An 11,457-nucleotide genomic window follows, 5' to 3' on the forward strand; every position below is an offset into this window, starting at 1 on the left:
AATTTATCAATATGATCAAACACCATAATCAAAATTTTGAACACAATCACACCATCAACTAATGACATGTGATGAGATAATAAAGAATATGTGCTTTAGAAGTTTAGATTAGTGAACAAGAGTCCTTTTATGTGTGTTCATTTCTTCTCATCTCTTCCCTATAATTTAGCAAAAATGGGATATTGTGGGGTCTTAAAATTAAAAAACTTTTAGAGCTACAACTTTTCTTGTCGGTGGTTTTAAATCCGTTGGTTAGCTCCACTCCACTAGTGAGATAAAACATAAACATTTGTACTCACCTCAACTTTCTCTCTCTAATTCTCACACACAAATTCACTTTCTCTCTCTTCTTTTAGCGGATAATTCGGAGTTCCCTCTTCATGTTCGGGCGTAAAGGTTGAAGCTTTCAAGTTTATCTTTCTCCCTCCTTAATTTAGGTATGTTTATTGTTGTAATTATTAAAATATTATCCAAAAACCTCACTTAATTCTATATTAATTTTTGTTTGAATCTGTTACTGTATTTTTTTATCTCATGAAACTCCTGCTTTAATTCATTTATTGCTATATTAACTTGTTGTTGATCTATCTTTTTCATATATTTTTCTGGGTTTTGGGTAGTTGGGAAATTAAATTCATCCCATATCTTGATAAATCCTCCATCAAATTTTAATTTTAAGTTTAGAAATTGGTGAAAATTTCCCATTAATTTGTACTACGTTGATTTGAAGCTCACATTTTAGGTATTTCTCTGTTTCTTGAATTATTTATCTCATTTATCCTGGTTTAAAGCTGCAATTTTAATTATTTATCTGTGTGTGTGAAAATTTCAATTTTCTTGCTTGATTAAGGATACCCACTTGAAAAAGATTAAAACTTTGGAACAAAATCACTGATGGAAGGCATATTAGCTTACAATACTGATTTTTATTTTATGTATACTATGTTCAATTTATCATAAGATCTGCTTTATATGATTACATCAATTCTACCTTAGCTTGTAAAGTTTTAAACTTTGGTGTAGAAACTAATTTGTGGGGAATTACATTGATTTGAAGGTGGGGGAGAGTAAGATGGAAGAAGGAAGTGAATTTCGACAATGGGATGAGTTAATTCCAGATGCATTAGGGTTAATATTTAAGAAGTTGTCATTAGAGGACATATTAACAGTGATTCCTAGAGTTTGCAAGGCATGGGGGAAAGCTGCTCAAGGGCCTTATTGTTGGCAAGAGATAGATATTGATGAGTGGAGTGTTCATTGCGAGCCGGAGAAACTTGACCGGATGCTCCGATTGCTTATTACTCGTAGCGCTGGTTCGCTTCGTAAGCTTCATGTTTCTTGTGTCAATGACGATCAGAGTTTCGCTTTCATTGCTGAAAAGTAAGCATCCTAACTATGATCCCTATGCTTTCAATTTTTATCTTATAGCTAGTTTCTTGTGATTGTTGAATGTAAATTCTCTTTGTTTTTGGTATGATATTAAGCAAAGGGAAATAGCAAAAATAAAGGGGAGGAAAACGTGTTCCTTCGGATTGCCTGCCCTTATCATAATAAATTATGAAGATATTTAGTGAGGAATTAAGTGTGATTTGGGGACCAATGAGTTAATGTGATAGGATCAATAATGGTTTGTTATGCAAACAATGGAAAGAATATTGGGGACCATGCATTGTAGTCATGGATTTGGTGTTTTGTGGATCTGGGAGCATTCATTTGAGGAAAACGTATAGGGGAGAATGTCTCACATCCACCCAATGCCAAATCCATGTCTTCAAAATCACGTTTTCGGGATGAGGCCTGTGGATTCCAGGGGATGATTTTGGCATTGTGCGAATTTGTTGGCTTGCTTAACCAAACAAATCTTTGATGTATCCACTTCAACCAATGAACCAAACAAAACGAACACTGTAATTATGCTCATGATATATGTTTTCATCTTCAATGCTAATTTTGTGTGAAGTTTAAGGGTTGAAGTTTTATGTAACAGAAGGTTTGTAGGAAGAGAGGACCTCAGCACCTCAGCATATAACCTGAATTTGCATCATAGATATGTTACCTGATGAGCTTACTAGATTAATGGTTGCTATGTTAATTATTAATTATGATTATGTAAAATGGTGGTTCAATTCGTGATTTTGTGGTTTGGATGTGTTATTTCTTTTGCATTTCCAGTGCGGGCTCCCTTCAGAATCTTATAATGCGGAGATGCGAGATCAGTGATTCCATTGTAGAGCAGTTGGCTGGGAAGTTCTCTAGAATCATTTCATTAGACCTGAGCTACTGTTGTCAGATTAGCACTCGTGCTTTAGAAGCCATTGGAAAAAACTGTAAGCTGCTGTCTTCATTAAGCTGGAACATGCACCCTTTAGGCTCGGCTTTCAAGCCTTCACATGCTGATGAAGCTCATGCTATTGCCAAAACAATGCCTAAGCTTAAACAACTTGAGCTTGCTTACCTTCGAATCAACACAGAGTGTGTCCTTGACATCCTTTCAGGGTGCCCTGACCTTGAATTCTTGGACTTGCGAGGGTGTTGGGATGTCCATCTAGACAAAAAGACCCTTGAGAAGCGGCACCCGAAGTTGGAGGTTCTTGGACCTCAAGTGGTGATGGGTGCATTCGAAAGGAGAGCATATTTCGATGACTATTACTCAGACTCTGACTTCTCGGATTATGATTACATGGATTATAGCGACGATGAAAGCTTTGATGGGATGTGGGATGATGAAGACATAGAGCTCAGGATATATGAAGGTCCTGATAACATGTATGAATTTGGCTGGCCTCCATCTCCCTAGCACGAGTAGTTAGTACGGAGTAGTTAATAGTAGCAATGTTGTGACCTTGGTGTTATTTCACTCCTTGTGAAATTTGTGAAGAGTACCCCGTTAAGTATTAGTTTTTACTGCATAGCTTCTGCATTGCACTAGAAATAGGCACCCGTTATGTGAATCTATAGACGCTTTAATATTAATTAAGTATTGCAGTTTGTATATGTTTTGTTTCTTTTTCTTTCCTGATCTCAAATATTACTATATTAGAGTATGTATCTGATTGTTTCACCTAAGATAACCATGGAAAGAACTAAGTTCTTATATACTTCATATATCGGTATATTGAAAAACTTACTTCATTCTTGTAAAATTCAATGTTGCAGACCCGAGTATTTGTTTTGTTTTTTATGTCATGCGGAATTGTATAACACTAAATAATGCGTGACTTTATCGTATTAATTATATATTACCAACTTAATATGGCATCTCATTTGTAGGAATACTCCTACGTATGCATTATTGTATTTCTTAAGGATGTGGTGAAATATTCAGATTTAATTTATGAGGCTTGAAAATTAAAATACCTTGATATTATTCCTGACATTATTGCATGGATGTTGATGTTGATATTGATATTCATGTTCAAATTTATGTGCTCTTCTTTTTACCATATTTTGGTGGGTCTATTTTTAATTGATTCCCTGTGTCTTCTGTGTGCTAAGTAGTGGTAGGCCTGCATGTCCCGAGTACCCTTATATTCTGTTTTTTGTTCTATTAATCATGCTTTGAGATTTTTCCATAGCAAGTATTTGCAAATAAGATCAAGGTCGTCAATTAATTACTTCCTCTGTTTCAGTATACTTTTAACGTTTGCTTCTGTACGAACGCAACTTGTAAAACCATTTACTATGTATCATTTGAAACAAGGTACTACGTAAGTGATTACCTCAAATAACAGGCCACTTAAAAATCTTGGTTGTAATTAGTGTATTTTTTGTAAACCCAAAGATTAATGTCGGAAGTTCATACAAGTAGTGTGTTTAGTTTGTGGGTTAGTTAGATGGAAGAGACAAGAAATCAGCGGCCACATGATTTCATGTGACTGTAACTTTGGATCTTGTACTCAAGCGTGCTTTGAACACTGGAAAACTATTCATGTCTGTTTGTATTTTTATACTATGCCAATCCCTGATTTTTTTTTCTTGCTGCTATTGCACATGTTCTCCAGTTTATCGTAATTGAATTCATAGCTACCTAACCATTGATAAGGTCTTTATTTAGTCGATGCTGGGCTGTGTGACCTGGGCTAGGGTAGTGAAGAGCAGCTGTGTTTGATGAAGAAAATTGATGCTGGCCCACAAAGAACAGAACAGGGCCGATCATGAACTGAAAGGTCAGTAGTCTCTTGAGAGTTCAAATTTTGTCTAGTTAACTAGGATGGTGGGCTCAAAATTTAATACAAAATAATTGCATATCCTACTTGCCAAATGGAATGTTCCGAGTCGGGCTAAACCGGGATCATCCTGTTGGACACCTATTCGTGGTTCCCCTCATGGACCATGGTTCCATATGTCTAATATCGCCAACTTATTCAATTACAGAGTACTTTATTGCAATCCCCATATCTTAACCGGTTTATCCGTTCATATCAAAATGGGGGAAGCAAGTTAATCAATAGTTGAGATATTTTAAAGAAGATGGATCATAACTGGGACTAATATTGTCAATTTTCCTTTTTTCTTTTTTTTAAAAAAAATGTCAATTTTTCTATTTTTATTTTTATTTTTTGTAAAAAAAAAAAAAAAAACAAACAAACACACATTTTCTAGAGTACTCTAGGCCAAAATATTAGTCGACTATAAAGATGAAAATGACTCGGAGTTTACCTAGTTGTCTACGAACTACATTTTTTGGGTATTTCAGTCATTGTAAAATTGATAAAGATAGACTCTCCACAGGAATAGAGCATAGGATGGGCTTAAATTGATTGTGTTTAAGTTCCACGACAATTACATAGGATGAGTTTTGCATGGGGTTGATTTGTTAGCGTAAGGACTAAAGAGTCGTTCTCACAAGCTAATAAGTATGTCCTCTAAATCATAGTTGTTATCTGCTTGTATTCTAGCAATTGAATTTGGGTAAAAATTGTTATGCGGATCATCATTGGACAAATTGAGGTCTCGCTATGCTATAAGGGAAGGTGTTTAAACACGCTCAAACAATCGAGGTCTTTTTCGGCTAAGTGCTATGCGTCTTTGAATAGTATAGCATCCACGATCGTATTGTAAATGATTGGATATGAATGTGTCAACTTTATATTGAATTGTAAACAAAATAGCAAGCCGTGTAGGTAAGAGAAAACGAGATATATAGAGAAAAACAACGGTGAACTATAAACCTATAAGACTGATTGAAAGACACATGAAAAGAGAGAAATAGTTGACTGAGATCATGTCACGTAAGTAACATTCAATTATTTGGAGTATCGTTATAAGCATGTGAACTATCATTGTACTCGTTTAATAAAGTATTATTAGGTCGATTACACTACAAATTGACTTGTTAGCTATGCAGTGAAACTACTACATTCATTTTTTCAATATCTATGAAAATGCATGCCATGTTATGCATTGGCTAATTGCTTACTCTATTGCTTAGTAGTTAGATGCCTCTTCCATTGTCTTACTTATACTCTTTTTCAGATACGCTTGGCAATTGATCAGCTAACCTGCTAATTTCCTCTTTACACCATGTCTCATTACTTACAAAGTACTTACTTTAGCCCTAAAATGAAAGTTGCATTAGAATTAAGATCGAGATGTACAAGGGATAATATTGGACTGTAAAATAGCCAAGAATCTAAAAAGTAATCTAGAGTTTTAGGAGACATAGAGAATTTTTTCCCGAGGAGATCGGGATAGAAGGATAATAAAGAAATATACGTGTGAAATTCTTTTCTACACATGTTATAATGAAGACAATTATATATTGATATATACTTCCTCGGTTCCAATAATATTGCAATAAGGATGAAATTACGTATCGCAAAACACATTTTAAATGTTAAATTCTATAATTGTATAAGAGTAAAAATTATAAAAAGTTGATGTTGTGGAATTATTTTATGAGACGAATCTAACAAGATCTCACATGACTATATTTTGCTTAACGTATAAATCATATTATATGATCAAACAGTTGTGATGAATAATACAAAGTCTAATTTTTGCAATAAAATAATGGAGGAAGTATATAAATATTTCTGATACTTCTAAGCAATATTCCATATTTTGATAGATCAATATAAGATACACTACTATATATAAATCTATGATGTGATACACTGTTACTTAATAATCATAGATGCCCTCTTTCTTTTTTTTTTTTTTTATTAAATGATAAGTAAGTTGGATGCCCTATGTATGTGCATTTCGACAAATTCCAAATTAAAATACTACCAACTTTTTAAAAAAAAAATAATATAAAGGAATATACTAATTAATATGCCATTATACAACTAACTTATTCCCTAAGATAAATTGGAATTATGGAATGAAATTAGAGGATGAGATTGAGACAAATAGTGGAATTTTCCATCTTTTTTCATCCCTCTCATCTTTTCATTAGGGTTGGTAAGATTTGAAAGTTTTGAACTTTTAAATGAGTTTGTGAAGAAGTTAGGTGGATGATTTACTTGACCAACTTCATAGGCATGGGCAGTCGACTTTCTCCTAAAAGTCATATCAATGATTGTCATTTAATTACTTAATTAATTAAGGTAATTAGTTAATTACAAGTGGCTATATATTATTATCAGAAACAAAGTGGGTGCATCACATACTAAACTACTAATAATACTAAATAATGTATTTGGTCTTTCTTATTGGCATGTATTATTTTTTCTTTATATTTTTTTAAGTAGTATTTCTTATTATTATAGTGTTATCCTAATGTCACTAACATGTTTTTTCCATTCGACAAGCTTATACGTTGTACGGTTGTACCATGACTTAGATGAATTGTTTACCTCTTAATAGTTTTTCATTTAGTTTTTAGTATTTGGCAAAAAATTCTTTGTATCTTGTATCAATTATTGTATGTATATAAAGGTAGAAGATATATTATTTGGATCCATTAGTTCAAGTCATATTTGAGTGATCAATCTGATGAGTCAATCAAATCAGACATGACTATAACCATGCATGTTATCAACGTTTTTATTATGCAAATTTTAGATTGGACTTAATTTCGAATCTGGTCAAACTTGATTGTGTTGCTTCAAAAACAGCTCAATGTAGGATTTGCTTATTTGAGGCTTATATGATGAGGCAATTCAAAAATGGAGACATATAATAAAAGAGATAAGACAATAGTACATCCTCTATTTTATGATATGTTGCATTTAAAAAATAGCTAATTAATTCGGCTGCTTATGCTTTTTAGTCAATTAATGCATCCATTATCAAAACAACAAATTAATTAAAACAATGAGTAGGTATCTCTGGGATAGATTTTAAAAATAATATAGGAATAGGCCATGCAACTTATATGGCATGTGTGCGGTGTGCCTAATTGCCAAATTCTGTCTGCTCAATCTGGTACAAATTATATATTCGGGTGGTGTTATATTGGGCATTCATACATAATACAGGAAACTATAATACTATTCTTTCCAACTTGTGATGAGTTAATCTCTCACATTTTGTTGAAAATTGTTAATAAAAAATCATGATAAAGGTAGGTCTTGTTGATTATTATATACTCTGAGTGACTCGGATGTATGGTGCAATTAAGAGTATTTTTTTTTGCTCATTTAATGATTAAATATGCCTTCTTTTTTTTGTTAAAAATTGTTTATAAAAAAGCGTGGAAAAGGTGGCTCTTGTTATGCAAATTATTACACACACTCCGATGTATGATGCACTTTAGGGTTTTTTTTTTTTTGTTTGCTACTTGATGATTAAATATGCCCTTTTTTTTGTTGAAAATTGTTTATAAAAAAGCATGGATTGTGCAAATTATTATATACACTCGGATGTATGATGTACCCAAATTTTATTTTTTTTGCTCATTTGATGATTAAATATACCGTAATCATCATTAAAATAATCATATTACAATACCCTTGAGTGCACCGTCCATCCAGGTGTATCAGCGTATATTTATAAGAACTTTCCTCCCATCATGTTAATCATATAGATTTGATTGATTAGTGATGGTCAATTGGTCATTAGTTGTTAAGTTATACAAAAATCACTCAAATAGTTTTACTAGCACTCATTACTCTCAAGAATCCTTGTGTAACCATGCTGACACTAATTTATCATACAACCAATCTATTTGGTAAGTAATTAATAATAAATGATAGTTATAGTAATGAATTTGTAAGGAAAATGTCATATATTTTCATGGTACGTAATGCCACCAAACAAGTCGTAAGAATAAGGTTAAGAGTGTATTACTAGCTCTTTCATATATTCATTTGTTTAAGGCAATCAAGTAATATCACGATTATCTTTCTCTTGTCTTTTTTTAATCCATCATGCAACAATGTAATACTAGTTATTGAAAATGATAATTTCGTGATGTTTAATTTAGGAAACTTTACTTATGTGTTCATTAGTTCGACCATACGACCACCACATAATTTCAAGCTGTTTACACATTCGCATATACATGTTTGTTCTACATCAAATTCATAAAGCATCATCGTTTTTATTCAATAATCAAGACAATTCAGTTAAAAATTAAAGAGATAATTTAGGCTGTTTTTGGGTGTTTTTAATTTTTCTGCTTGCTTATATTGGTGAACTGATTACAGCATTATATATTAGTTCCTCTTGCCTTAAACGGCATAAATCACTCCCTATAATTACTCCTAAAATCATGGAGTAATTTCACACAATCTGCCTAAAGAAGGAAGGTAAATATTTTACAGAGTATTATAGAAAAATCTAATACATTCTGATATGTTCTAGCATATTCTGGTATGTTCTAACACTCCCCCTCAAGTTGGGTCGTGGGATCTCCAACACCCAACTTGCGTAAAGCTTCTTTAAAAGCTTGTGTAGTCACAACTTTGGTGAGGATATCTGCTAACTGGTCTTCTGATCGGATAAATGGCAGGCTTATTATCTTTTCGTCCAAGTGATCTTTAATAAAATGTCTATCGATCTCCACATGCTTTGTGCGATCATGCTGAACTGGGTTTTCATATATTCGTATGGCTGCCTTATTATCACAATATAACTTACAACTTCTTTTAGGAGCATGCCCAAGTTCAGTCAGCAGTCTTCTGAGCCATAGAACTTCAGTGATTCCCTTAGCAATCCCTCTAAATTCTGCTTCAGCGCTAGACATGGCAACCACTTTTTGTAACTTGCTTTTCCAAGAGACTAGATTTCCACCTACAAGAGTGAAATATCCGGATGTGGATTTCCTGCTATCACGATCCGCTCCCCAATCTGCGTCTGTGAAGGCATGGAGATCTAGGTGGCCATGGTTCTTGTAGATAACCCCTTTTCTAGTAGTACCCTTTAAGTACCTTAGGATTCGATACACTGCTTCTAGGTGCTGTTTCTGCGGTTTGTGCATGAATCTGCTAACAACTCCAACTGCATAGGCTAAGTCCGGTCGAGTGTGAGACAAATATATCAATTTTCCAACAAGTTTCTGATATTGTGTCTGATTTACTGGCTTAGCTCCTTCAACAATTTGAAGTCCATGGTTCATCACCATAGGAGTATCCGCTGGCTTACAATCCAACATACTTGTCTCTGCTAGGAAATCCAGAATATTCTTCCTTTGAGATATAAAGATACCCCCTTTTGACCTGAGTACCTCTATTCCAAGGAAATACTTTAGATTTCCAAGATCTTTCATTTCAAATTCTTTAAAAAGTTTTCCCTTCAACTGCTTTATTTCTTCTTCATCATCTCCAGTTATAATCATATCGTCAACATATATGATGAGACAGGTAGTCAATCTACCTTTTCTTCTGAGGAACAGGGTATGATCTGCATTACTTTGTTTATACCCAAACTTCTTCATTGCTAGGGTAAATCTTCCGAACCATGCCCTGGGAGACTGTTTTAACCCATACAATGCCTTTTTTAATCTGCATCCTTCTCCCTTTTTGAAGTCCTGGGAAAAACCGGGGGGGGGGGGGGGCTTCCATGTAGACTTCTTCAGAAAGCTCGCCATGTAAGAATGCATTCTTAACATCAAACTGGTATAGTGGCCAGTCTCTGTTTGCGGCTACTGAAAATAAGACCCTGATTGTGTTGAAATTAGCTACTGGTGAAAAAGTTTCATCATAATCTATTCCATAGGTCTGGGTATATCCTTTTGCCACAAGCCGTGCTTTATATCTTTCGATGCTTCCATCCGCCTTGCGTTTGATTGTGAATACCCATTTACACCCAACCGGTCTTTTCCCATTTGGAATAATACACTTGTCCCATGTTTTGTTTTGGACTAGTGCATTTATTTCACTTTCCATGGCTGTCTTCCAGTTCTTGCTTCTAAGAGCCTCTTCTGTAGTGTCAGGAATTTTTTCAGAATATATGGCCTTATTGTAGTCCTTGGCTCCCTGGGTCAGATTTCCTTCCCCTGGTTTCAGGACTGGATATTTTGACCTCTTAGCTTCAAGATCAGGGTCATATCGTTTCGGTGGAATTCCTCTTGTACTTCTGGGAAGAAGCTGATATTTGTCAGTTTCAGGAGCCGCCTCATCTTTACTTAGGCCTTTTGAGATATCTCCTGGTTCATCTGTTCCTAGTCCTGCATCACCTGATTCTAATTCTATACTCCTTTCCTCAAAAGGTGTATTAGTCAGCTCAGATCCAGAAATATGACAGATATCAGGAGTACATACCTCTTTATTGTGAATCGGATCCTCAGACGGTAGATCATTAGTCGTGGCAGTCGATTGGGTGAACTGTATAATGTCAGCAGTCGCCTCTGTGGTTTTGCCTACTTGATCTTTTGGATCAGGATCAACCAACTCTGGATAAACTAACCAACTGAGATCATCACTATTATTCGTCTCCCCCTGCGATCGAAGTTGGGGATAAAAATATTCTGTTTCGACGAAATCACAGTCCATCTTAGTATATAATTTGTTTGTTACTGGGTCGAAACAGCGATACCCCTTTTGATTAATTCCATATCCTACAAACACACACTTAACGGCTCGGGGTTCAAGTTTATTTCGGCTTCGTTTAGGTAGATGAACATATACAACACTTCCAAATACCCGAGGTGGCAAAGAATGAGAAGAAGGAACACTAGTATAATTTTTTAGTGTATCTAGTGGGGTGGCAAAGTTCAGGCTTTTGGTTGGGAGACGGTTGGTAAGGTAGTTGGCAGTTGCAATGGCTTTAGGCCAAAAATGAGCAGGCATATGAGATTCTATCATCATAGCCCGAGTCATTTCTAGCAGGGTTCGGTTTTCCTTTCAGCAAGGCCATTTTGTTGTGGGGTGTCGGTGCAAGTGGTTTGATGAATAAGGCCATTTGTGGAGATGAAGGCTTCCATATCAAGATTTTTATACTCGGTTCCATTATCAGATCGTAGGATTCGTATTCGGGTTTGAAACTGTGTTTGAACCATTTTGTAAAATGAGATAAAAGTATTACGAACATCTGATTTATTTTTAAGAAAATAAACCCAACTCATTCTTG

General features: G+C 34.6%; 1 protein-coding gene across 1 annotated transcript; it reads left to right on the forward strand.

Moving 5' to 3' along the window:
- Positions 1 to 201: 201 nt before the first annotated feature.
- LOC110709662 (F-box protein FBW2-like) lies at positions 202 to 2,994 on the forward strand. The gene is made up of 3 exons (XM_021887878.1): positions 202 to 437; positions 1,058 to 1,380; positions 2,173 to 2,994. Exons 2-3 carry the CDS (start codon positions 1,073 to 1,075, stop codon positions 2,795 to 2,797), a joined length of 933 nt encoding a protein of 310 aa, XP_021743570.1. The 5' UTR covers positions 202 to 437; positions 1,058 to 1,072; the 3' UTR covers positions 2,798 to 2,994.
- The last annotated feature ends 8,463 nt before the right edge of the window (positions 2,995 to 11,457 follow it).

Source organism: Chenopodium quinoa, unplaced genomic scaffold (assembly GCF_001683475.1).
Source record: "Chenopodium quinoa cultivar QQ74 unplaced genomic scaffold, ASM168347v1, whole genome shotgun sequence".
In the NCBI taxonomy this organism is placed as follows: domain Eukaryota; kingdom Viridiplantae; phylum Streptophyta; class Magnoliopsida; order Caryophyllales; family Amaranthaceae; genus Chenopodium; species Chenopodium quinoa.

What these genes read in the sequence shown, in the direction of transcription:
- LOC110709662 (XM_021887878.1), top strand. Translation starts at nt 1,073, where the DNA reads ATGGAAGAAGGAAGTGAATTTCGACAATGGGATGAGTTAATTCCAGAT. An exon ending in TTCGCTTTCATTGCTGAAAA is followed by an intron (nt 1,381 to 2,172) that starts GTAAGCATCCTA and finishes TTGCATTTCCAG; the next exon opens with TGCGGGCTCCCTTCAGAATC.